The sequence below is a fragment of the Tachyglossus aculeatus genome, chromosome 17 (assembly GCF_015852505.1).
Source record: "Tachyglossus aculeatus isolate mTacAcu1 chromosome 17, mTacAcu1.pri, whole genome shotgun sequence".
NCBI lineage: Eukaryota > Metazoa > Chordata > Mammalia > Monotremata > Tachyglossidae > Tachyglossus > Tachyglossus aculeatus.
Genome location: NC_052082.1, coordinates 41585172 through 41613138, shown reverse-complemented (window position 1 = coordinate 41613138; position 27967 = coordinate 41585172). Strand labels below are relative to the sequence as shown.

The following is a 27967-nucleotide window of genomic DNA, read 5'->3' as shown; positions in this document are numbered from 1 at the left end:
AGAAGTAGCATTTCTTAGTGGATAAAGCACAGGCCGGGAGTCAGAAGGACATGGGTTCTAATCCCGGCTCCACCACATGCCTGCTGTGTGACCTTGGGCAAGTCTCACTTCTCTGGGCCTCAGTTACCTCATCTGTAAAATGGGGATTAGGAGTGTGAGCCCCATATGGGACAGGGACTGTGTCCAATCTCTTGTATCTACTCCAGTACTTAGAACAATGCTTGGCACACAGTAAGCACTTAACAAGTACCATAATTATTATTATTTCAGTTCTTCTGTGAGTGAGTGGAAGGATTAAGTCCCCTCTGATGTCATCAGAGGGCCAGGAAGGCAAGGCCTGGCCACAGGCTATATGGAGTCCCCAGTGCCACATTATGAAGGAATTGTACTCTTCCTTTCCCCAACTCCTAGCAATCAAAAACAGCTCCAAGGACCATTATGTAGGAAACTCGGCATTGCTGCTCCCCAAATAGCCAAGAACTTGGAGATTCACATTGAGGCATGTAATGTACCCGCAGGAAAATGAAGGGCAGCAGAAAATGACCACCATGTGGACATTTTTCTCACCAACACCGGTCCACACCCCTGAGGGTAGAGGGATAGCTAACCTTCTGTGCAGATGAGGATACTCTGGGTCATCTCCTTTTCGATTCCTTCAGGCTGTTTGGGAGTTGGGAGAGAAAAATGAGAGAAAAGACACACAGAATGGTTAAAAGTCACTTCTCCTTCAAGAAACCTGCACGGATCAAGCACTCTTTCTTCTGGCTCCCTCTTGCTTCTGCATTATCTACGCACTTGAATCTGCCCTCGAGAAGCAGCATGGCCTGATAGAGCCTGGGCCTAGTCGTCAGAGGTTCTAATTCTGGCCCTGCTACTTGTTTGCTGTGTGACCTCGGGCAACTCACTTCACTTCCCTGTGCCTCGGTTATCTCACCTGTAAAATGGAAATTAAGATTGTGAGGCCCATGAGGGACAGGGACTGTGTCCACCATGATTAGCCTGTTTCCATCCCAGCACTTCGTACAATGCCTGGACCATAGTAAGTGCTTAACAACTACAATAAAACAAACAAACAAACAAACAAACAAACCAAAAAACCCTTGGATCTGTGACCTTTGGCCTTTGGTGTTCACCCTACCCTCAGCCCAACAGCACTCAGGTAAACATCGGCCATTTATTTATATTAATATCAGTCTCCCCCTCTAGACTGTAAGCTTGCTGTAGGCAGGGAACATGTCTACCTACTCTGTTGTAATGCATTCTCCCAAGCACTTAGTACAGTGCCTGCACACAGAAAACACTCAAAAATACCATTTATTGATTGATTCAATAAGAAAGACAGGGAAGCAAAAATCAATGAACTAATGAATGCAGGCAGACTCCAATTCAGGTTAAGGGTGATTGAGAATACAATAAAAAATTCCTTCACAATCTCTAGGAAGTAAATACTTCATCCTCAGGCGGTCTTGTGAAGAAGATATTCTTATCACAGCACTTATGTACATATCTATGAATTAGAGATTATAAATTATATATATTGTTTGTCTTCCTCTCTAGACTAAGTGTATTGTGGACAGAGAATGTGTCTACCAACTCTGTTGTACTGAACTCCACCAACTTAGTACAGTGCTCTGAACACAGTAAACACTCAATAAATAGCATGGATTGATGTAAACTAGCATCACCAGCCAACTAAATTCCAACGAAAACACTGGGCCCTGGAGGCTTAGAAATTCATGTGATGACCAAGAGTACGGGTCTCTAGTCTCAGAGTTTCATGGGTGAGTTCACCTACCTCCACCAACAGCACACGGATTAATGTGTCTTTCCACCTTGGACTCTGCTGCTCAGAAGTTCCACAGGCTTGGCTTTGCACCGTCTCGGCAGTCATGGTCAAATTCACTTCCCCTAAAACAATCCCCACATCATTCATTCATTCAGTCTTATTTACTGAGCACTTACAGTGTACAGAGCACTATACCATGTGCTTGAGAGAGTACAATAGAACAATAAACAGACACATTCCCCACCCACAAGGAGCTTACAATCTAGAGGACATCATCAGAGCAAAGACGTCTTGCCATGTTGTGCTCCCTCTGGAAACGGGTTTTAACAGATACCGGAGGCCATCGTTTTGAAAGGGTGGGTGTTTTGGGGTTTTTGTTAGTGGCGGAGGGGGTGCTTCTTGACTCTCTTTGCCCATCTTTATTTCGGGCTACCTGTTTCCTCCATAGTTAGATCCTGAGCCCATCCATGAGAAAAAGAAGATTAGCAGTTGCAAAGAATCATCCATCTGATTTGGGAGGATGCCCTTTGCGGAAGAAGCCAAAGTAGGCTCCTTCAGCTTGTCATTTCCACTGGGGTCTAATCTTCTCCCTTGCTTTCCGGGGAGTAGCTTGGCCTAGTGGAAAGAGCATGAGCCTGGGAGTCTGAGGACCCGGACAAGTCTGACTTGTCTACAGTGGGATCTTGGGCAAGTCTTTTCACTTCTCTGTGCCTCAGCACTCTCATTTGCCAAATGGGGGTTCAGTACCTGTTCTCCCACCTACTTAGACTGTGAGCCCCACGTTTGACCTGCTTAGTACGGTGCTAGGTATATAATAAGCGCTTAACAAATCATTGCCTAGTGAATAGCGTATGGGCCTGGGAGTCAGAAGGACCTGGTTTCTAATCCCAGCTCCACCACTTGTCTGCTGTGTGACCTTGGACAAGTCATTTCACTTCTCTTTGACTCAGTTACCTCATCTTTAAAATGGGAATTGTGACTAAATGCCCCATGTGGGACAGGTACTGTATACAACCCTATTTGCTCGTAACTTCTCCAGGGGTTAGAACAGTGCTTGATACATAGTAAGCGCTAAACAAATACCATCATCATCATCATCATCATAGAACAAAATTAAATTAATTAATGAGACTCAGTATGAACCATTATCCTCACATTCCATGGTTCTTTGAGTAGTAGGCCGAGCTGGGAAATCCATTCAACTGGCAAGATGGTTTTATGCAACTGCTTTTACTGTTTTGACTTCAGGGAATTTTATCTCCCTCTTGAATCTGAGTTCCAACCCTCTCCATTGTACTGGCTGCATGAAAGGATCTTCGGAGCCCCAAGACAGTGCGTTTGGGGGAGGGACCCCCAAAATCGTATACATTAGGCTGGGGAATGGAAAATGCTAGGGAGCTGCTGAGCATTGAAAATGGGGTGACAAACACCCTTCAATCCACAATCCACCTGGTACAATCTGCGCAGTCAAGGAAGTTTCACTTTGGAGGCTCTTTCCAAGCCATGGGATAGTATCCACTATGTGCCCTGTGGGCTCAATGATCTAGAGGAGATTTCTGATTGACTTTGGCTTCACTCTATCTTACTGCAATCTTTTTCTAAGCGCTGAGATAATCAGGTTGGACACAGCCCATGCCCCTCATGGGCTCAAAATCTTAATCCTTATTTTATGGATGAGGTAGTTGAGGCCCAGGGAAGTGAAGTGACTTTCCCAAGGTCACACAACAGATAAGTGGCGGAGCCGGGATTAGAACCCAGGACCTTCTAACTCCCAGGCTTGTGCTGTATCCCCTAGGCCACTCTACACTCCTGGCTACTAGATGAATGGCTCCTGAGCTAATGGAATAGGTGAATTGATTAATGCTGCTTGTAGACATTTGCCCTCTAGGCTGTAAGCTTCTTGTGGACAGGGAACTTGTCCACTAATTCTGTTGGATTGTATTCTCCCAAGCACTTTAGAGACGGAGTGTGGCGTAGTGGATAGAGCATGGGCCTGGGAGTCAGAAGGTCATGGGTTCTAATCTTGGCTCTGCCACATGTCTGATGGGTGACCTTGGGCAAGTCACTTCTCTGAGCCTCAGTTACCTCTTCTGTAAAATGGGGATTAAGAGTGGAAGCCCTATGTAGGACAGTGACTGTGTCCAATCTGATTAACTTGTATCTGCCCCAGTGCTTAGAACAGTGCTTGGCACACGGCAAGCACTTAAGTACCATAATAATGGCAATTATTATTGTTATAATTATGATGAGGATTATTACTGAAGTCATAAAATGGGATTTTCAATGATAAAATAAGCAAGGGGAATGGGAAATAGGTGGGGGAAAGTTTTTCAGAATAGATGCAAGAGTACTCTGGAAAAGTCCGAGTACTATGCAAATTCAAAGGTTTTTTTTTTCATTATGTATTAGAATTTTAAAAGTAAGATTCAAAGGTGGAAAATGAATGGAAGCAGCAAAGGCAGAATAGAATTCCAAGAGAGACAAATTGGGACATACCCAGTGTTTTGGGGGTCATGGTCCAGATATACGTTTTCTTCTCATTGGCTCCAACAATCACATTTCCGCTGCCTTGTGGGGAGTTGCGCTGAATTTCATAATTTGCAGATTCTTCCAGGAGAGCAGAAATCTGAGGAAAAGACAAATCAGAGCAACACAGATCTCTCTCAAGGCAGGATTGCTGTTATTTCCACTTGCCAGGACTACCAGGGCGAGGACCTCAGGCTCTTAAACTCAGTCTAGTGAGGGGCAGCAGAGGATCTTGGGAAGTTTCTGGGAGTCCAAGTGGGAGGAAGGACACAGATTACTTCAGACTTCCACCCTACCTGGCCCATATCACCCTGAAATGGTCACTCCTCCACTCTTGTCCTCGAGGCACAAGAAAGCAATCAGTCCTGAATAAGTGGGCTTCTGTTGCTCTGGACACCTTTACTGGGGGGGTGGCAGTCCCTCCAGTCTGCAAGAGTTCAATCTTCAGATTTGAGGATGATTGTGGTAAATGAAGATGGGTAAACAAATCTTTCCCCCAACTCTCTTTAAAATCAAATCCCCCATATTGTCCTATTTCCTTCAACAAACTTTCCCCGATTAATCTCCCAGAAAGCTGAGTTGTAGAGTTCCACCAGTCAACCTTTATTTCTGAATTTATTAACAGTCCTCTGCACTTAGGTATATGCATATACTCATTTATTTGAACCACTTTAGTTGTTAATAATTTTGGGTGTGTATGCCCAGCTAGAATGCAAACTCTTGTGGACAGTGAAGAGGTCCACATTCTGTACTTTCCAAGCACCTAGTACAAAGTACTATACCAACTGGGTTGTCAATAAGTGCTACTCTAAGCCTGAAAGATATGTTCTTGCCCTAAGTTATGCAGGTTGAAAATTGGAAAGTAGGGTGACCTAAATGGAAAGAACACGGGCCTTGGAGTCAGAGGACCTGAGTTTTAACCTCGGCTCTGCCACCGGTCTGCCGTGTAACCTTGGGCAAGTCGCTTAACTTCTCCGGGCCTCAGTTTCCTCATCTGTAAAAAGGGGATTAAATCCTACCTCCTTTTACTTAGGCTGTGAGCCCCATGCGGGACAGGGACTTTTTCCAACCTGATTCTCTTATATTCACCTGCCCCAGGGCTTAGAATAGTGCTTGACACATAGCAGATGCTTAATATTTTAAGTAGTTAATTAAGGGTTGTAGTAGTTCTACTCTGAAGGTAAGGTAACAACTCCTCCAAGAAGCCTTCCCCAATTAGATCTTCTTTTCTCCTGCTCCCTCTCCCTTCTGCATCACCTATGCACTTGATCTTGACCTTTGGGCATTTGATATTCACCGCATCCTCAATCTCACAGCACTTATGTACATATCTACACATTATGTATTATAAATGATTTATTCATGTTAATGTCTGTTTCCCCCTATATACTGCAAGCTTGCTGCAAGCAGGGAACATGCCTATCAACTTGTTGTATTATGATAATAATAATGATAGTAATAATAACAATATTTGTTAGCTTATTATGTGTCAAGCACTGTTCTAAGGTGGTTACAAGGTAATCAGGTTGGCCACAGACCCTGTCCCACATGTGGCTCACAGCCTAAGTAGGAAAGAGTGGGATTTAATCCTCATTTTAACAGTGCTTTACCTAGTGGACAGAGCGTGGACATGGGAGTCAGAAGGACCTGGTATCTAATCCTGACTCTGCCATTTGTCTGCTGCGTGACCTTGGGGAAGTCACATCAATTCTCTGTGCCTCCTCCCCTCATCTGTAAAGGGGGGATGAAGACTGTGAGCCCCACATGGGACAGGGACTGTGTCCAGCTTGATCTGCTTTATCCACCCCAGAGCTCAGCACAGTGTTCTGCGCACAGTAAGCGCTCATTAAATATGGTTGATTAATTTACAGATGAGGAAAGTGAGGCCCAGAGTGTGAGCCCACTGTTGGGTAGGGACTGTCTCTATATGTTGCCAACTTGTACTTCCCAAGCGCTTAGTACAGTACTCTGCACACAGTAAGCGCTCAATAAATGTGATTGATTGATTACTCTCCCAAGTGCTTAGTATTCATTTATTAATTCAATCATATTTATTGAGCATTTACTATGTGCAAAGCACTGTATTAGGTGTTTGGGAGAGTACAACACAGCAATAAACATATGCGTTCCCTGCCTACAATGAGTTTACAGTCTCAAGGGACTAGTATTCAGTAAGGGTTCAAGAAATACCACTGATGATTCATTCATTCCATCCTATTTATTGAGTGCTTACTGGGTGCAGAGCACTGGACTAAGTGCTTGGGAAGTACAATTCAGCAACAAATAGAGACAATCCCTGCCCATAAACTCTAGAATGATAATGGTGCTGATGATGTGACACTCCCCAAAACCAGAATATTCCAAGGGGTGCTCCGTGATCTGGAGTAAATCCCGGATTGGCTCTGGAGGGGAGCCAGTGTTCACCCCAGGAAGAAATGTACCTCAACGCAGTGGTCTAGGTAGTTGAAGATGTTGCCTGTCAATTCGAACTGCTCCCCTTGCACAACTGAGTAGGGCAGGTTTAGGTCACTGAAGAAGTGCTGGAAGCCGATCAGTTTGGAGTTGGAGGAGATGCCAAATCCAGCTTGGTCAGCCACACAGAAGCCACTGGCATCCCACCGGGTGATGGTGTCCGGCATGGTGAAGGACAGGTCGGCCGAACCCGAGGAACTGGAGAGGAACAAGCCAAGGTAAAGACATTTCCAGCAGGGCAGCATGGCCTAGTGGATACAGTCTGGGAGTCAGAAGGCCCTGGGTTCTAATCCCACCTCTGCCACATGTCTGCCCTGTTACCTTGGGCAAGTCACTTCTTGCACTTCTCTGCGCCTCAGTTCCCTCATCTCTAAAATGGGGATTAAGACTTTGAGCCCCATGTGGGACAGGGACTGTGTCCAGCCCAATTATCTTGTATCTACCTCAGCGCTTAGAACAGTTCCTGGCACATAGACAGTACTTGAATACCACAGTTATTATTATTGTGTACAAAGTGGAATGGGTCCAATCTGATTACCTTGCATCTACCCCAGTGTTTAGTACAGACCCTGATACATAGTAAGCACTTAAATACCATAAAAGAAAGAAAAGAGCAAACCCAAACCACAAGATCCTGACCTTGCAGGCCTGAGTCAAAATGCAGATTCAGAAAGAAGCAGCAAGGAAGAAAGTTTGAGTTTCCATCTTTTGAATTGGGCCAAGTGTTGCTAGTCAAAATCCTGAGTCTGCTGTGACTTTCGCAACCAAGGCCTTGTCTTATTCATCATCCTAGCCTTCTCATGCTCTCTGTGACCTATTTCATCATCATCAACAGCATATTTTATATATGCCTCAGTCAGCCTTCATAGCCGACAGACCATCACTTTCTCCACCTTCAAAGCCTTATTAAAACCACATCTCCTCCAAGAGGCTTTCCCTGACTAAGCCCTCATTTTCCTGACTCCCGCTCCCTTCTGCATCACTCTTGCACTTGGGTTTGTACCCTTTATTCACCCCACCCTCAGCCCCACAGTACTTATATACTTATCTGCAATTTAATTTAAGGTCTGTCTCCTCCTCTAGACTGTACGTTCCTTGTGGGCAGGAAACAAGTCTTAGTTTAGTGCTCTGCCCACAGAAAGCACTCAATAAGTAGTACTAAGTGATTGATAGCTGCTATTGTTCACATTATTTGTTAAGCACCTGCTCCGGCTATTTGCCAGGCACCATTCTAAGTAGTGGGGGAGATACCAGCTAATCAAGTTGGACACAGTCCCTATCCCACGTGAGGCTCATATTCTTAATCTCCATTTTACAGATGAGGAAACTGAGGCACAGAGAAGTGAAGTAAATCGCCCAAGGTCACACAGCAAATGAGTGGCAGAAATGGGATTAGAACCCAGGTCCTTCTAAATCCCAGGCCCATGCTCTAGCCACTAGGCAACACTGACACTTGGTGAACATACAAAAGAAATGAAAGCTATGATTCCAGCCCTCAGGGTTCTTCCGTCTTCCTCATTAAGATCAACAGACACAAAAGGCCAAGAATATACTGAGAAAAAGAAATAAATCAATTCATAATGTTTACTATTATTAATAATAATAATTGTGGTATTTGTTAAGTACTTACTATGTAGGTAGAGGTAGAGACTAGATAGTCAGGTGCCTTATGGGGCTTACAGTCTAAGTAGAACAGAGAACAGGGATTGAATCTCCATTTTACAGATGAGGGAACTGAGGCCCAGAGAAGTGAAGCGACTTGCCCAGGGTCACATAGTAAGTAAGGGGCAGATCCAGGATTAGAATCCACATCCTCTGATTCCCATCCCCATGCTCTTTCTGCTAGGTCATGCTGCTTCTCACAAGTGCTCATTGAGAGCTTACTGTGGGCAGAGCACTGTACTGAGCCCTTTCCTAAATTCAGAGAATCGGTATGACTACAGGCACAAGTGAATAAATAAGTCAGTCATAGAGATATATGCTTTTTGAAGCCTTATTTAAAATGGCTCTAGAGGACAGGAGGTTCAGGAATCGGACAAGCTGAGTGAAGAGGGCATTCCACACAGGAGAAGGAGAGGGCATCGGATTTCAATCACCTCGCCCACTCCCACCTCACCTCCCTGCTCTCCTGCTACAACCCAACCCACACGCTTCTCTCCTGTAATGCCAACCTACTCACTGTACCTCGATCTCATCTGTCTCGCCGCTAACCCCTCTCCTCCATCCTGTCTCTGGTTTGAAGCTCCCTCCTTCCTATCAGACAGGCAATTACTCTTCCCCACCTTCAACACCTTAGTGAAGGCATATCTTCTCCAAGAGGCCTTTTCTGACTAAGCCTTCATTTACTTTTCTCCTCATACTCCCATCCCATTCCCTGTGGGACAACCTGATCACCTTGTAGCCTCCCCAGCACTTATAACAGTGCTTTGCACATAGTAAGTGCTTAATAAATGCCCTCATTATTATTATTATTATCTGCATAGCCCTGATTTGCTCCCTTCATTCTCCAACCAAACCAGCCCCATCTAAACTGTGAGCCCATTGTTGGGTAGGGACTACGTCTCTATATGTTGCCGACTTGTACTTCCTCAACAGTTAGTACAGTGCTCTGCACACAATAAGCGCTCAATAAATATGATTGAATGAATGAATCCTTATGTACATATCCAAAATTTATTTATATTAATGTCTGTTTCCCCCTTTTGACTGTAAGCTCATTGTGGACAGGGAATGTGTCTGTTATATTGTTATACTGTACTCTCCCAAACACTTAGTACAGCTTTCTGCACAAAGTAAGTGCTCAATAAATAGGATTGAATGAATGAATGAATGCCCCGCTCACAGTAAGTGCTCAATAAATAGGACTGATTGAGCACTGGCACGGTTGCTCAATCAATCAGTCCTATTTATTGAGTGCTTACTGTGGGAGTTGGAGAGAAGCAAGCACCACTAGCCGTGGTGAAGCTGGTGAAGAAAAGAATACGTAAGTGGAAGGAGGATGATGGAGATTAAAATGAAGAAAAAAAGAAAAGAGGAGAGTAGGGAAAGACGAGAAAAAAAATGAAGACAGAGGGTCACACTCACCCGACTGTAACTAGTTCCCATATCCAAGTATCTGCGAAGAATTTCCGGACGGTCTCTTTCACAGCTGCTTGGGCATCTGAATCGGAAAAGCCCGGGTTACTTGAGGAACCTGAGGAGAAAGGATGATCCGGTTTAGAGTGTTTTGCCCACGTGACCACCTATTACCCTTCAGGGAATGGCCACAAGCCGCAAAAGCTTTCTTTCCGAATGCAGGCACAAGGAGGACACGAAAAGCAGCATGGCCTGGGAGTCAGAAGGACTTGAGTTCTAATCTTGCCCCCGCCACTTGTCTGCTTTGTGACCGTGGGGAAGTCACTTCACTTCTCTGGGCCTCAGATACCTCATCTGTCAAATGGGAATTAAGACTGTGAGCCCCATGTGGGACAGGGGCTGTGCTCAAACTGATTATTCTTTATCTACCCTGGTGCTTAGTACAGTATCAGGGATATAGCAAGTGCTTAACACCATAAAAAAAAAGTAATGGAACTTCTGCTGAGCATGCTCAATGCTGTTCTTATTTGTGACGTGTTGTTGGTGATGATGAGGCTGGAGAGTCCAGGGAGGTGGCTCAAAATCCACTGCAGCATGGCTGAGTCAGGAAGAATAACTAGAATGAGAATTTTCTTTGTCTTAGGGACCAGGCCAAAACTCAGAGATTTTGAACCAATGGGCTGAAGCAGCGTGGTCTAGTGGATAGAGCACGGGCCTTAGAGACAGAAGGACCTGGGTTCTCATCTTGGCTCTATCACTTGTCTGCTGTGTGACTTTGGGTAAGTCACTTAACTTCTCTGTACCCCAGTTCTCTCATCCGTAAAATGGGGATTAAGACTGTGAGCCCTATGTAGGACTGGGACCATGTCCAACCCGATTATCTCGTACTTAACCCAGTGCTTAGAACAGTGCCAGGCACTTAGCAAGTGCTTAACAGATACCATTATTATTGTTATGATGACCATTCAGGATTCCAGCACAGCCAGGAACCTACTCAATATCCTGAAACCTGCTAGGTGAAAAACTCTCAACTCAGTGACCCCCCCACATTTCTCTGTCCTTCAACCGGATTCTTAAGACCATGTCACCCGTACTGGAAAATGAAGCAGCCTTGAGGGTGCCGTACGGCTGTCCGCGGGAAAATGCCACCTCGGGATATGGCTGGAATGTCTTCTTTATGCACACTTCTGGCTTGCGGAGACGTGAGTTGGAAAAGACCTTCAAGCCCATTTCCTGGAAACAAGTCAAAACCCCCAAATCACTCAAGGCTCTTTTGGAGACGGAGGTTGGGAGGGGAAGCAGATTGCTCTGCTTGACCTGAGCGATGAAGCCGGAGAATTCCCTGTGAACCACAGGGCTTGTTGGGATGGGTGCGTCTAGCTAAACCCCTACTGTTCACTGATACTTCTACCAGTGCAGTCTCATTATTATTATTATTAGTATTTATTATGTGCATACTATAAGCTAAACACTGGGGTAGACATAGGATTATGAGATCAGGCACCGTCCCTGTCCCACATGGGGTTCACTATCTTATGCCCATTTTACAGATGAGAACATTGAGGCTCAAAGAGGTTAAGTGACTTGGCCAAAGCCACACATCAGCACAGAGGCAGTTTTGGGGCTAGAACCCAACTATCCTGGCTTTCAGCCCCAGTTAGCTTCCACTGGATCACACTGTATCCCTCCACATTGCCACCAGAAGCAGGCAAGGGCTCTTCCCACAGCCTCATTAAAGCAACACGGGCCTGGGAGTCAGAGGAACTGGGTTCTAATCCCGGCTCTGCCATTTGCCTGCTGTGTGACCTCGGGCAAGTCACTTCACTTCTCCGTGCCTCAGTTTCCTCATCTGTAAAATGGGGATTTAATATATATTCTCCCTCCTACTCAGACTGTGAACCCCATATGGGGCAGGGACTGTGTCTAAACCGAATATCTGGTATCTACCCCAGCACTTGGTAAGAGACACATAGTAAGTGCTTAACAAATACTACAATGATAATAACAACAATTAAGCCTCCATGATTCTGCCTACATCCTGGAACCTAAGGTATGAGGAGAGGGTAAAGCTTGGGAGGGCGTAGGGGTCTGTGTCAGGTGGCTAATCCAGATGACAACTAATTGTGATTATTATTATCAGTAATAATAATAGTAGTATTTGTTAAGCTCTTATTATGTGCCAGGCACTGTACTAAGCACAGGGGTGGATGCTAGCAAATCGGGTTGGGCACAGACCTTGTTCCACATGGGGCTCACAGTGCCAATCTCCATTTTACAGAGGAGGTAACTGAGGCCCAAAGAAGTGAAGTGACTTACCCAAGGTCACAAAGCAGACAAATGGCAGAGCCGGGATTAGAACCCATGACCTTCTGACTCCCAGGCCTGTGCTCTTGCTATTAAGCCATGCTGTACTCTCCCAAATACTTAGCACAATAATAATAATAAATAATAATAATGGCATTTACTAAGCACTTACTATGTGCAGAGCACTGTTCTAAGTGCTGGGGAGGTTACAAGGTGATCAGGTTGTCCCATGGGGGGCTCACAGTCTTAACCCTATTCTATTTATTTTATTTTGTTAGTATGTTTGGTTTTGTTCTCTGTCTCCCCCTTTTAGACTGTGAGCCCACTGTTGGGTAGGGAATGTCTCTGTATGTTGCCAACTTGTACTTCCCAAGTGCTTAGTACAGTGCTCTGTACACAGTAAGCGCTCAATAAATGATTGATTGATTAACCTCCATTTTACAGATAAGGGAACTGAGGCATAGAGAAGTTAAGTGACTCGCCCAAGGTCACACAGCTGACAATTGGCGGAGCCGGGATTTGAACCCATGACCTCTGACTCCAAAGCCCGTGCTCTTTCCACTGAGCCACGCTGCTTCTGGGCACAATGCTCAGCCCTCTACAGATATTTGATACAAATCTTTAATTAATCGCTCTAATGGGAATAAAAGGAGTCCTCTGTCATTCATGGATATTTATCTTTAAGAAACCAGAACATCCCAACACAGCATAAAGTGAAATAGAGAGTTGGTGATTAACCTGTAGAATGTAAGCTAATTATTTATCAACTCTGTTACGTATATATAACTCTGTTTCATCCCCTAGACTGTGGGTTTGTTGAGGGCAGGGAATGTCACTGTTTATTGTTGCATTGTACGTTCCCAAGCACTTAGTACAGTGCCTGGCACACAGTAAGCGCTTAATAAATACTATTGGATGAATGAATTAGAATCCATGCCCTTATGACTCCCAGGCCCAGTCTTTATTCAATACACCACAACTCTCACTGGGAAGTGCATTTGGACCTAACTCAAATTTAGGGTTGCCAACCGTTTGAGAATTCATGGAGCTATGCTCAGCCTCAGTTCCCGAAAGCGTTGGAAGAGTCAATGCCCACAGCCACGGCTGCCAAAGTGCTGCAGTAGGAGCAGGCTAAAACCCCACTCTTGCTTCAGAATTGATGGTACTGAAGTACCTTTCTGGCTCTATGGACACGACCAATTTTAGCTTGAATTTATGGACTCTTTTCAACCAGCCTGGGTCCTCTGGAAGAGATGATTCTTCCAACAAGGCGAGGCTGTTTCGTTTTGGCCAGCTGGGTGGCTGGGAGAGACTGTTTATGCACCTAGGCAAGGGCACGTATGTGCATGCGGATGATGTCAGAGCGGGCAAATACGGTAGTGCAAGTTTCCCTTAACATGTGGTTTTGCAAGCACACAACCCTCTTGTTCCAGGAGAACTGAGTGTACTGACTTATCCAAGTGTCATAAAACACTCTGCTTCTCGAGGTCTCCTATCTTGCGTTCTGAACACCCCACTTCCTAGGAGAAAGCAGCATGGCCTAGTGGAAAGAGCCCGGGCCTGGAATCAGAGGAACCTGGATTCTAAATCTCAGCTCCGACATTTGCCTGCTGTGTGACCTCGCACAAGTCACTTACCTTCCGTTTGTCTCAATTTCCCCATTTATAAAATGGGCTTTCCATACCTGCTCTCCCTCCCCATTACTCTATGTGCCCCGTGTGGGATGGGGCTGTGTCTGACTGTGGCTACAGCACAGCCCTGAGAGTCAGAAGGACCTGGGTTCTAATTCTGACTCCGCTACATGTCCGCTGTGTGGTCTTGGGTAAGTCACTTGGCTTCTCTGGGCCTTAGTTACCTCATCTGTAAAATGGAGATTAAAAGCGTGAGCCCCTTTTGGGACATCCGGATTAGCCAGTATCCACCCCAGTGCTTAGAACAGTGCTTGGCACATAGTAAGCACTTAACAACTAACATAATAATTATTATTACCCAGAGCTCAGTACAGTGCTTAGCACACATAATAGATGCTGAACAAAAGCCATGACTATCATCATTATTATCTGGTCAAGGGAGGCAAACTTACCTTGACGATTTCATAAGTATCTCCATCACCACTATTGCTCACAGGCTCATAATATAAACCTTGGTAAAATATTTCCTTCTCAGAGATACACGGTTCTCTCTTGTCATCTTCCAGCTGGAGTCCTTGATAATTACCAAATAACTCCTGGGATAGAACCAGGTCGAACACCTTTAGGGGAGAACATCAGGTGGGTTTTAGAATGCGAGAGAAAGTCAGGGTCAAGGACAAAGCAGGTGTTAGCACTCTGCCGGCTCTTTCTTAGGAGAACTCCATTCTAGTATTACCTCAACACCAATCAGTGGTACTTACTGAGCACTTACTCTGAGCAGAGCACTGTACTAAGCGCTTCGTGGGGTGGGGGGGAAGTTCTACAGTTGGTAGACACAATCCCAGCTCTCCAGGGGCTTACGGTCCAAAGGGGTAGTCTACAAACATAATGATAATCACTGTGGTGTTTGTTGAGCGCTTACTATGTGCCAGGCACTGTACTAAGCTCTGGGGTAGATACAAGGTAACTGGGTAGGACAAAGTCCCTGTTCCACATTGGACTCACAGTCAAATCACCATTTTACAGCTGAGGGAACTGAGGCACAGAGGAATAAATTGACTCGTCCAAGGTCACACAGCAGACATGTGGCAGAGTTGGGATTAGAACCCAGGCCCTTCTGACTTCCAGGCCCGTGCTCTGTCCACTAGGCCACTCTGCTTCTTCTCAGCAATAAGGCAAGCAAATAAACTGCTTAAGGGTAGGGATTGTCTACCATTTCTATTGTATTGTACTCTCCCAATAGCTTAGTACAGTGCTCACCAGAGAGTAAGCACTTAATAAATATCATGGATGGAAATACAGGGTTCTGCTAGTTCACAATAGAGAGCAGAAGTACCTCTGGGGTTATTTTGGGGCTATGCTCAGAGCAGAGGCCCTCCTGCGCAATTGTTTCTTGCCCTGAGGAGCGTAGAATTCTGGACATCCCAGCATAAGTCAATCAATCATATTTATTGAGTGCTTGCTATGTGCACAGCACTGTATTAAGCACGTGGGAGAGCACAATACAACAGAATTAGCAGATACGTTCCCTGTATCCACCCCAGCATTTAGTGCAGTCCCTGGCACATAGTATGTGCTGAACAAATACCATAATTATTAATTAGCAGACATGTTCCCTGCCCACAGCGAGGTTACAGTCTAGAGGAGAAGACAGATGTTGACAGAAGCACCATGGCGTAGGGGATAGAACACAGGCCTGGGAATCAGAAGGGCAGTGGTTCTAATCCCAGCTCCATCACATGTCTGCTGTGTGACCCTGGAAAAGTCATTTCACTTTTCTGGGCCTCAGGTACCTCAGCTGTAAAATGGGGATTAAGACTGTGAGCCCCCCATGGGACAGGGACTATGTCCAACCTGATTTGCTCGTATCCACTACAGTGCCTGGCACATAGTAAGTGCTTAACAAATACATTATGATTATGATTATTATCATTACAATTATGAATAAATAAGTAATTTAAAATACATAATTTAAAGTTATGTACATAAGAGCTGGGGGGCTGGGGGTGGAGCGAATATCAAATGTCCAGTAAAAGTTGTCACAGCAGGAGCTTGAGAAGGAAAGACAATAATAATAATAATAATTGTGGTATTTAATAAGTGCTTTTTATGTGCCAGACACTGTACTAAGCACTGAGGTGGATACAAGCAAGTCAGGTTGGATGCAGTCCCTGTGTCACACAGGGCTCACAGTTTCAATCCCCATTTTACAGATGAGATAACTGAGGCATGGAGAAGTTAAGTGATGTGCCCAAGGTCACATAGCAGACAGGTGGAGGAGCCTGGATTAGAACCCATGACCGTCTGACTCCCAGGCCTGTGCTCTATCCAGAATGCAACTCCACTCTTTCCTGCTGCAGAAGCTGTTGCTAATATCAGCATCGGCTCCTTGTGCTTTGAGAGTCGGCTGGGGTTGCAACCAGAAGAACACACTCCAGGAGGACAGAGGCTCCGGAAGGAAATACCATTCTTACCACCTGCTCCGGCTGCTGCTGCTCTGTTCCTTGCCTTTCTTGGCTCGGGAGAGTATTTACTCGAGCGAGTGAATGGGGGAATGATTATAATAATAACAATTGGGGTATTTGTTTAGCGCTTACTGTGTGCCAGGCATTGTACTCAACTCTGGTGTGGATATAAGCAAATCAGGTTGGGCACAGTCCCTGTCCCACATCAGACACACAGTTCTCGATCCCCCTTTCAGGGATGAGGTTACTGAGGCACAGAGAAGTGAAGTGACTTGCCCAGGGACACGCAGCAGACAAGTGGCAGAGCTGGGATTAGAACCCATGACCTCCTGACAGTGTAAGGGGGAGCTGGAGGGGCAAGGGAGGACTTCAGAGGAGAGCGGGAAACCGCAGTCAGTCAGTCCATCGTATTTATTGAGCTCTTACTGTGTGAAGAGCACTGCACTTAACACTTGGGAGAGTAGATGCAACACTAAACAGACACATTCCGTGCCCGAGACTAGGTGTTTAAAGAGAGGTTGGAGACCTATCGGAAGCAAGCACTTATGGCTTTCAAGGAGGCTGAATGATTTCAGGGAATGTCACCTGATGGAAAGTGAATTGAAAAACAGCTCCCACTAACTTCCTGACACTTGGAGACAAGAGCCACACAACTGAAGCAGGCTGTTTTACTGGATAGAGCCCGGGCCTGGGAGTCAGAGGATGTGGGTTCTAATCCCGGCTCTGCCACTTGTCTGCTGTGTGACCTTAGGCAAATCACTTAACTCCTCCATGCCTCAGTTACCTCAGGGAGTAAGACCGTTACCCCTATGTGGGACAGAGACTGTGTCCAACCTAATTGACTTATATCTACTACAGTGCCTGGCATACAAAAGCACTTAAATACTACAATTTGTTACTATTATTATTATTGTTTGATTTTTCAATGGAATTTGTTAAGCACTTACTATGTGCTAGGCACTGTTCTAAGCCATGGGGTAGACACAGGCTAATCAGATTGGACATAGTCTCTGGGGCTCACACTCTTATCTCCACTTTATAGATGTGGTAACAGAGGGGAAGAGAAGTGAAGTAACTTGCCCAAGGTCACACAGAAGACAAGTGGCAGAAATAGGATTAGAACTCAGGTCCTTCTGATTTCCAGGCCTATACTCTATCCACTAGGCCACACTGTGTCAGTTCTGCAACCCTGAAAATTATGGACTCTCTGCTGTATAGGCCTGTTGGGTGGATGAGTTTCAACATGCTGTCATTAAAGCTGTTTCCCTTTAGACTGAACTTGTTATGGGCAGGGATTGTCACTCTTTATTGTTGCATTGTACTTTCCCAATCACTGAGTACAGTGCTCTGCACACAGTAAGCGCTTAATACTACAGAGAGAAGCAGCATGGCTCAGTGAAAGGAGCACAGGCTTTGGAGTCAGAGGTCACGGGTTCAAATCCTGGCTCCACCAATTGTCAGCTGTATGACTTTGGGCAAGTCACTTAACTTCTCTGTGCCTCAGTTACCTCATCTGTAATATGGGGATTAAGACTGTGAACCCCCCCCACCCCCCGCCAGACTGTGAACCCGTTGTTGGGTAGGGACCATCTCTATACGTTGCCAACTTGTACTTCCCAAGTGCTTAGTACAGTGCTCTGCACACAGTAAGCGCTCAATAAATACGATTGAATGAATGAATGAATGAACTACTGAATGAATGAACGAGGTATCCCATAATACTTAGGAACTTCACCACAGGTCTCCTCAGGCCTGCTGTCCCCTGAGCTAGAGGAAGGACAAGCAGAGGTGAACGCTTGGACCACCGCAAAGCATGTAGCGCTCTGTTCTTCCCCTGAAGAAAGGTAGCGGGAGGCCTAGGCCAACACTAGCCAAGAGCGAAGGGCTTACAGTTTTGGCTGAGAGCTGCTCCGTGGGCTTCAGGAGAAGAACGCGCCAATCCACGACCCGCAGAGCGCAGTAGGAGTTGGCGGCTGCTTCGAGGTGGAGGCTGACATTGGAGCCCGGGAGCCCTTGGTCTTCAGAGAACTTCAGGCTGACCTGGATGGGGACAGAGGGAAGGCGGTGAGCAATAGAAACCACTTGTATGCACGAGGAATATACAGGAGGTATCCTCCGCTTCATTCAGTGGAGAAGCAGTGTGGCTTAGTGGATGGAGCACAGGCTTGGGAGTCGGAGGACCTGGGCTCTAATCCCAGCTCCGTCACATGTCTGCTGTGTGACCCTGGACAAGTCACTTCACTTCTCTGGGCCTCATCTGTAAAATGGGGATTAAGAGTGTGAGTCCCACGTGGCACAGGGACTGTGTCCAACCTGATTAACTTATATCTACCCCAGAGCTTAGAACAGTGCTTGGTGCATAGAAAGTGCTTGACAAGTATTATTATTATAATTATTATTATTTTATCTCTGCCCATTTACTACTACCAGTGATATTTGTGAAGTGCTTACTACATGGACAACACTGTGCTAAGCATTTGGGAGTCACAGTGCAATCAGGTTGGACACAGTCACCGTCTCCCACATGGGGCTCACAGGTTAAAGGGGAGGGAGAACAGTATTTCATTGTACAGATGAGGAAACTGAGGCTTGCCCAAAGTCTCATGGCAGGCAAATGGCGGAGACAGGACTCCCAGGGCACTAGGCCATTTAGCTCACCCCCAAACAATGTCATTAACAACATTTCCCTTTTAGACTGTGAGCCCGTTGTTGGGTAGGGACCGTCTCTATATGTTGCCAACTTGTACTTTCCAAGCGCTTAGTACAGTGCTTTGCAAATCACTGTACAATGCACTTGGGAGAGTACAATATAACAAATAGACACATTTCCTGCCCAAAACGAGCTCACAATCTAGAGGGTATTACCTGTGGGACCCCAGTAGGAACATTTCTGCCCCAGGGGAGGGCGTGTGAGCAGTGCTAGGCAAACCACTAGCACTAGAATCAATTCCTTCTCACAGGGTCTCAGACTTGAAGTCTCAACACTGAAGTTAATCCATTGTTTTTGACTCCTCTGAGTCCTCCTCACCTTCCAAGATGCCCAAGTACTGCACACTCAAATCGACTCCCAACCCAGACCCTCATTTTCTGCCTAAACACTTCAACTGGACACCATTATTAACATTATTATTGTACTTGTTAAGCGCTATGTTCATTCATTCATTCAATCATATTTATTGAGCACTTGCTTTGTGCAGAGCACTATACTAAACGTTTGGGAAGTACATCTCAGCAACATACTATGTGCCAAACACAGTACCAAACACTGGGGTAGATATGAGATAATCACTTTGGACACAGTCACTGTCCCACACAGGGCTCACAGCCTAAGCAGAAAGGAGGAGGATTGAATCCCTATTTTACAGATGAGGGAACTGAGACCCAGAGAAGTAAAGTGACTTTTCCAAGGTCACACAGCAGACGATTGGAAGAGGTGGGATTAGGATCCAGGTTCTTTGACTCCCAGGCCTGTATTCTTTCCACTAGGCCATGCTTCTTCCCCAGTAGATACACACTCTGCCTTTGCTCCCTCTTCTAGCTCTTTCTAGATTCCCTACAACCTAGATTTCCTGCTCTCTACTAAAACCATACTCACCAAGATGTCTAATGTTCAATGTCCTCATTCTAACAGCTTTTTTTCAATGGCATTTGTTCAGCACTTACTATGTTCCAGGCACTATACTAAGCACTGGGATAGATACAACTTCATCAGGTTGGACACAGTCCATGTCCCACGTGGAGCTCACAGTTTTTATTCCCATTTTACAGATGAGAGAACCAAGACACAGAATAGTTAAGTGACTACCCCAAGGTCACATAGCAGACAAGTGGTGGAGATGGGATTAGAACCCAGGTCCTCTGACTCCCAGGCCCATGGTTTTTCCACTAGGCCACACTGCTTTTCTTAAACCTGTCTCTCTGTCTTAGCCCTCCCTGATCTTTCTCCCACTTCAGACCAAGATGGCCATGATAACACTGAATAGTCTGAAGAGAAAGATGAACTCACCTGGTTTTTAAAGCATTTCTCAATCTGGAATTTGGCACTGTCTGCTACCATCTCCCCCCGGGGGTGCAGGGTGTATATCAGCATAGTGGCTTTGGGAGCCAGCTCAGGAGTGATGGTGAGAGAGACGGAAAATGAACCATTCAGGGCTGTGAGCAGGAGAAGACAAATGAAGACTCAGAGAGATGAACCTGAAAGACTGCATTACACACGGACGTGTTCACGAGAGAGATGGAAGTGAGGCGGACTTGAGGGAAAACAAACTTTCCTTCCCCAGGGAGAAGCCGCTTCAGAGACCCCCCCCCCCCCAAATCTAATGCCTCCCCATCTACAGTCGCCCCCACCCCCCACTTCACCCCTTCTCTAAACCCCCAATTCTACGGAAGCAGTCACTAGCCTAGGCCTTCCCTTCTCCTTCCCCAGTGCAGCAAAACTTCCCAGGGTGCTGGGACAGCCTCACTGCTTTGATAAAGTCATAAGTCCCCAGGAAACCCAGAGACGTCACAACTGGAATCTAGACAGCTCTTCACTGGACGCCACTACTCAATTCCCTCATGAAAACTTGAGTGTCCCAAGGGAAATGGAAACACAGAGAGGTAAAGTAACTTGTCCAAAGTCACAATGTAGGTCAGTGGAAGACACGGAGCCCAAGTCAGCTGCTTTGCAGACCAAGTGGTCTAGGATATATCCTTCCAATGCTTTGTGCTTTATATTTTTAAGGTATTAAGTGCGTTATTGTCAGGCACTGTACTAAGCACTGGGGTAGATACAAGATAATCAGACCATGTACAGTCCCTGTCCCACATGGGACTTACAGCCAAGTAGGAGGGAGAACAGATATTGAATCCCCCTTTTTCAGTTGAAGAAACTGAGACACAGGGAAGTGAAGTGACATGCCCCAGGCCCCTCGGCACCCAAGTGGCAGAGCTGTGATTAGAACCCAGGCCTTTCTGACTCCCAGGTCTGTGCTCAATCTATTAGCTCACATTGCTTCTCAGTTGCTTCTTCTGAAAAGGGAATAAAACTCCACCTACCGCCATTGATGCTGACTTCTTTTTGGCCAGTCACAACGAACACTTTTCTTACCATCACCTGTGTAGAGAGAAGATAAAATGAGGTGGCAGTCAGGGGATAGACTCAGGCAGCTCCATTGGACATTTCTCCGGTGGCCTGAGGGATTGTACTTTCCAAACGCTTAGTAAAGTGCTCTGCACACCGTAAGTGCTCAATAAATATGATTGAATGAATGAATAAGCCATTCTTTTGGCATTTTCCTAGAAGGCCAGTCTCTCTTTTATTGCTGACTCCCAACTATCATCATCATCATAATCATCATCATCATCATCATCAATGGTATTTATTGAGCACTTCTTGTGTGTATTGCATTGTACTAAGTGCTTGGGAGAGAAATGCATAACAGAGTTGGTAGACATTCTCTGTTCACAAGAAGCCTCTAACAGCTATTCCAAATAGTTTGAGATTTTTCTTTGTTGTTTCTTTAAATTATTTCGGTCAGTCAATAGCATTTATGGAGCACATATTGTATGAGAAACCCTGTACTACTACTACTACTACTACTAATAATAATTACGGTATTCGTCAGGCACTTACTATGTGCCAGGCACTGTTCTAAGCACTGGGGTAGATACAAGCAAATCAGGTTGGAAACAGTCTGTCCTATGAGGGGCTCACAGTCTCAATCTCCATTTTACAAGATGAGGTAACGGAGGCACAGAGAAGTGAAGTGACTTACCCAAGGTCACACAGCAGACAAAGGATGGAGCCGGCATTACAACCCATGACCTTCTGACTCCCAGGCCTGTGCTCTATCCTACGCTATCAATCAGTTTACGCCACAAGGAGCTTACCATCTAGAGGGAAGAGCTAATAATAATTGTGATGCTGGGTAAGGGCTTACTATGTGCCAAGCACTTTTGTTTTTTTTACGGTATTGGTTAAGCACTTACTGTGTGCCAGGCACTGTACAAGCTCTGGGATAGATACAAGCTAATCAGGTTGGACACAGTCCATGTCTTATATGGGGCTCACAGTCTTCGTTCACATTTTACAGATGAGGTAACAGGCACAGAGAAGATAAGAACTGATATTTGACCCCCATTTTACAGAGAAAACTGAGGTCGAGAGAAAGTGACTTCCCTGTGAACTGAAGCCCCTATAGACTGTAAGCTCGTTGTGGTCAGGGAATGTGTCTGTTCAGTGTTGTATTGTACTCTCCCAAGCATTTAGTACAGTGCTCTTCACACAGTAAGTGCTTAATAAATACGACCGAATGAAGGAATGAATGAATGACTTACCCAAGATCGCACATCCCTCTAGACTGTAAGCTCATCGTGGTCAGGGAATGTGTCTGTTATATTGTGCTCTCCCATGCGCTTACTACAGAGCTCTGCACAGTAAGTGCTCAATAAATACAACTGAATGAATTAATAAAAGATTGGAACCCAGTTCCTCTGATCCCCAGACCACTAAGCTATGATGCTGCTTCTAGTATATTAATAACAATGTTATCATTACTAGCACTATTATTATTATTATTATCCATGTGTCCCATCCAATGAAGGCTGGATAAACAACATCTGATTCAGAGGGTATCAAATAGATCAAAGGGAGGAAATCCTTCCTCCTTTCGAGGCTTACCAAGTAGTAAAACTGGACATTGGCAACATCCTTATAGTCTTCTGCATCAAGGGAGTAGTACACGGTGATCGTCTTCTCCTGGTTACATCTCAGCTCCTCTGGCTCTGGCTTGATCTGCAGGAAGCTTTGGAAACGAGAGTAGAAACGGAGGACAGAGAAATAGCCCTGGGCGTAGTATGGAGTTAACCAGTTGGAATCGTAGCAGTTTTCAGAAGTCTTGTGTGATGCCTGGGAAGAAAAGGGGAGAGAGTATAGAATCTAAGGACCTCTGGAAAAAAAATAATGCGGGGAAGGTGTTGGGGTAGGGGAAATGGAGGAAGAGGCCTGGAAAGTAAATGTAAGAATAGAAATTAATAACTGTTGTATTTGTTAAGCACTTGCAGTGTGCTAAGCATTGGGGGAGATACAAGATAAGCAAGTCCCATATGGGGCTTAAAGTCTAAGTAGGAAGGAGAGTAGATATTGATTCCCCATTCTGTAGATGAGGGAATTTAGGCACAAAGAAGTTGAGTGACTTCCCCAAGGTCACACAGCAGACAGCAGAGCAGAGATGAGAACTCCCAGGCCCATTTTGTTTCCACTAAGCAACACTGCTTCCCTTGAAAAGTTGAAACTGAAGAAATCTTTGATTCATTAGATTTCAGCTCCCTTGATGAGGGAACTATACTGAGGAAATCTTCAATTCATCTAGTGGCTACATGCTAAAGTATTCAAAAGGCATCACAACAGAAATGCTTCCAGTAATATTTGTATGACTTTTTAATGTTTCTAAAGTATTTTCACACCCATTATCTCCTTTTATCTTCACAATATTTCTGCAGGGGGAGGAGAAGCAGGTATTATTCTTCTGGAATAGAAGAGAAACTGAGGAACAGAGAAGTTAAGATTAAGGTCACACTGAAGACTGAAACCCATGTCACCTGACACCCATCTGTTTTGAAGACCGAGTGGCTTTAGGACGTGTCCCTCTCTAGACTGTAAGCTCGCTGTGGGGAGGTAATGTGTCTACTGATATTTTGTGTTCTCCCAATCGCTTAGTACAGTGCTTTGTACACAGTAAGTTCTCAGTAAGTATGATTGAATGAATGAATGAATGAATGCCCCTTTTCCAATTTGTGCTTCAGTTTCTTCATCTGAAGGAGGGTTATAACTCCTAACTCCCAGAGATTTGTAAGAAAGAGCGAGATGATATCTCTGAGCTTTTTGAGCAGGAAAATTTGATGAATTTGAGGCCTCAATAGTGATGATAATAGTAGTGGTATGAGTTAAGCGCTTATTATGTGACAAGCATCATCAATCGTATTTATTGAGCGCTTACTGTGTGCAGAGCACTGCACTAAACGCTTGGGAAGTACAAGTTGGCAACATATAGAGACAGTTCCTATCCAACAGTGGGCTCACAGTCTAAAAGTGGGCACAAGCACTATGTAAAGCACTGCGGTAGATGTAATCAGACACAGTCCCTGTCCCATATGGAGCTCACCATTTAAAGGGAAGCAAGGACAGGTAATTTAATTAATAATAATGATAACAATAATAATAATAATAATAGAATTTGTTAAGCGCTTACTACGTGCCAGGCACTGTACTAAGCGCTGGGGTGGATACAAGTAAATCGGGTTGGACACAGTGCCTGTCCCACGTGGGACTCACAGTCTCAATTCCCATTTTACAGATGAAGGAACTGAGGCCCAGGGAAGTGAAGTGATTTGCCCGAGATCACACAGCAGGCAAGTGTGATCCCATGACCTTCTGACCCCCAGGCCGGTGCTCTATCCACTATGCCATGCTGCTTCCCCTAACTCCTTCCCCTAATTCCTAGCTCTTGCCCTTGGATTTGCACCCTTTATTGACCCCACCTTCAGCCGCACAGAACTTATGTGCATATCCATAATTTATTTATATTATTGTCCGTCTCCCCCTCTAAGCTGTAAGTTCCTAGTGGACAAGGAACAAAGTCTTATATTGCACTCTGCCAAGTGCTAAGTACAGTGCTCTGCACATAGTAAGCACTCAATAAATATAACTGATTGCTTGAAGAGGAAACAGGCCCAGGAAAGTGACTTGCCCAAGGTCATACAGCAGAGCAAGGATTAGAAGCCAGGTTCCCTGACTCCCTGTCCTGTGGTCTTTCCAGAACAGTGGGGTGCCTTACCTGCCATTAAGCACTCAAACACGACTGATTGAGTGATTGATCATTTCCTTTTTTCAGAAACAGTGCCTGTTCCCTTTTTGGGGACTTACTCTCAGGTTGATCTGTGGGTCGAAGATGTTGGAGGTGTCAATGGAAAACTGGGCACTGCCATTCGAGTCCGTGGTGTAGTTAGCAAGAACCTTGTCATTGAGTTCCAGCTGAACCACCGCATTCTCAATGGGAGAGTTGTCGGCCTTGACCAAGGTGAACTGCACCGAGGGAGAGAGGGGAAAAAAGTCATTTTCTGAGGTGTTGATGTGACCGTGGAAGATTCACATTGGCATCAGCATCACCCATCGTGAATGTCAATTAGGTGGTTGTGTAGAGTTAGCACGTTCTAAGCTGCCATTTTGTGTCAGGAAGGGGAGAAGGGTCCTTAAATTCCTTTGGAGGATCCCTACGGAGGGAGAAAAAGGGAACCAGGAAGGAAGTTTTGTGGGGGTTCATTGGGAAGTCCCGGCTGTTGGGTGAGTTGTATTTAGTATGAGTGCTCGTATCTTCTACCACGGATTGAGGGAGTTTGCGAAGGAATCTTCTAGGACTCTAGGGGAAGAAAGTGAAGGTATTGGGAATGTGTCTACCAACACTGTTATGTTGTACTTTCTCTCAAACGTTTAGTGCAGTGTTCTGCACATGGTAAGCACTTGATAAATGTCACTGATGATGATAATAATAATTGTGGTATTTGTTAAGCGCTTACTACGTGCCAGGCACTGTACAAAGTGCTGGACTGGATACAAGCAAATCGAGGTGGACATGGACCCTGTCCCACGTGGGGCTCACAGTCTCAATCCCCATTTTACAGATGAGGTAACCAAGGCCCAGAGAAGTAAAGTGACTGGGCCAAGGTCACACAGCAGACAAGTGGCAGAGCCAGTATTAGAACCCGTGACCTGACTCTCAGGCCTGTGCTCTGTCCGCGAGGTCATGCTGCTTGATGGTGATGGTGTTCTTGCCTTCCCTCTGCTGGGTTGAAGAACCACCCCAGTGGGGAAACAAAATCTCAATTTAAATGGCCATAGGGTGGAGGACACTGGGGATAGGCAAGTCACATGACAAGTCTTGATTTCTGGATTTCTCCACTCCACTGTCTTCCTCCACTGTATGACTTTTCTTTCTTTGATATTTGTTAAGCACATACTATGTGCCAGGCACTGTACTAAGCACTGGGGTAATCCAATCCTGTCCAGTATGGGGCTCCCAATCTTAATCTGCATTTAACAGACGAGGAAACAGACTCAGAGAAGTTGAATGACTTGCCCGAGGTCACACAGCAGACATGTGGCAGAGCTGGTGTTAGAACCCAGGTCTTCTGGCTCTCGGGTCCAGTGCTCATTCCACTAAGCCACGCCGCTTTTTCTGTGACTTTGGTCACAGGAGGAAATAAATGAGCTTGAGATCAAAGAAGGGGATGGTCCAAAGAACCCAGGGCCCACGGGTGACCTTGGGAGGCCCTAAGGAGACTTCTTTTCACTGACACCTACCTGTCCAGTGTAAGGGATCCCCTTCTTATAGTAGCGGCCCATGTTCTCAAACTGAATTCTCCCAAGCATCGAGGAGATGGAAATGGTGCTGGAATCCGTGAACTGCAAGCCTGAGGGGGAGTGGAGGAGACTGCTCAGGAGGAGGGTAGACAGTGAGCTCGGTGTGGGCAGGAATGTGTCTGTTTGTTGCTATATTATACTCTCCCAAGCACTTAGTACAGTGCTTTGCACACAGTACGTGCTCAATAAATACGATTGAATGAGTGAATGAATGAAAGGTAAAATACTGGTCAGGGATCAGCAACCAATTTAGGCAGCACATAAATAATAAATGATCTCTCTCTTTCCCACAAGCCTTTATCAGGTAAATCTCTAAGCATTTCATAGACATCCAGACACCTCCATTTTACAGCCAATAATAATAATGATAGCTGTGGTATTTGTTGAGTGCTTACTACGTGCCAAGCACTGTACTAATCACTGTGGGATATACAAGTTAATCACATCGGGATCAGTACTGGCTCCATGTCAGTTTCATAGTCTAAGTGGGGAGAACAGATATTTAATCCCCACTTTATAGATGAGGAAACTAAGGCCCAGAGAATAATAATAATTATGGTACTGTTATGGTCACATAGCAGACTAGTGATAGAGTCAGGATTAGGACCCAGGTCCTTACGACTCCCGGGCACACGCTTTATCTACTAAGCCATTCTGCTTCCCTAAAGCAGCATGCTGTTCTCCTTTCCCCTTAGACTGTGAACCTCTTGTGGGAGAGGGACCGTGTCCGACCTGATTAGTGCAGTGCTTGGCACATAGTAAGCACTTCACACCACGGTTATTATTATTAATATTATTATTATGGGACTTTGCATCTGCCAGCCTCGTTCCGCACCCCCCATTCCCACCCCAGGGCATTACCTGTCCCGTTCTCCATCACAATGGCCTTGACTTCTAGCAACATGTAAAGCCCAGACCGGTAGAGCTGAAAGGCTTCTGTTTCCAGGCTCTGGGAGGCACAGCCTGTCGTGTTTAGCTAAGAGCGAGTGAAACAAACAAACTGGTCAATGGCCCCTTGAATCTTGGGAATAGGGACTCCCCTCCTGACAGTCCTGATGGTTTTCTGTGTCGATAGAATCAGGTTTTCCCTCACGGTCATCCTTCTCTTGATCATGTTTACCAAGGTTCTGGTTCCAGGGACTGTCACCAGGCCACTGTAACCTACCTAGCCATGGGCGGGAGCCAAAATGTCTAGTGGAGGCCCAAGGAGACACTCCTCCTCCCACCTCCTCCCCCACCACTCCTGCCCCATCCCCAGGACCCAAAATCTATCCATTCATTCATTCAATCATATTCATTGAGAGCTTAC

General features: G+C 45.5%; 1 protein-coding gene across 1 annotated transcript in view; it reads right to left on the bottom strand.

Annotated features, from left to right (window-relative positions):
* Positions 1-27967, bottom strand: part of LOC119939623 (ovostatin homolog 2-like) — a 62243-nt gene that overhangs the window by 22935 nt on the left and 11341 nt on the right. The window contains exons 9-22 of the mRNA XM_038759746.1: positions 27520-27634; positions 26599-26708; positions 25165-25323; positions 22921-23148; positions 21297-21354; positions 20266-20411; positions 18150-18299; positions 14247-14414; positions 10954-11092; positions 9869-9977; positions 6754-6982; positions 4283-4412; positions 1796-1908; positions 609-660 (exon numbers count right to left, since the gene is read on the bottom strand). Of these exons, the coding sequence (XP_038615674.1) occupies positions 609-660; positions 1796-1908; positions 4283-4412; positions 6754-6982; positions 9869-9977; positions 10954-11092; positions 14247-14414; positions 18150-18299; positions 20266-20411; positions 21297-21354; positions 22921-23148; positions 25165-25323; positions 26599-26708; positions 27520-27634 (1906 nt within the window). The remainder of the gene's footprint in view (positions 1-608; positions 661-1795; positions 1909-4282; positions 4413-6753; positions 6983-9868; positions 9978-10953; positions 11093-14246; positions 14415-18149; positions 18300-20265; positions 20412-21296; positions 21355-22920; positions 23149-25164; positions 25324-26598; positions 26709-27519; positions 27635-27967) is intronic.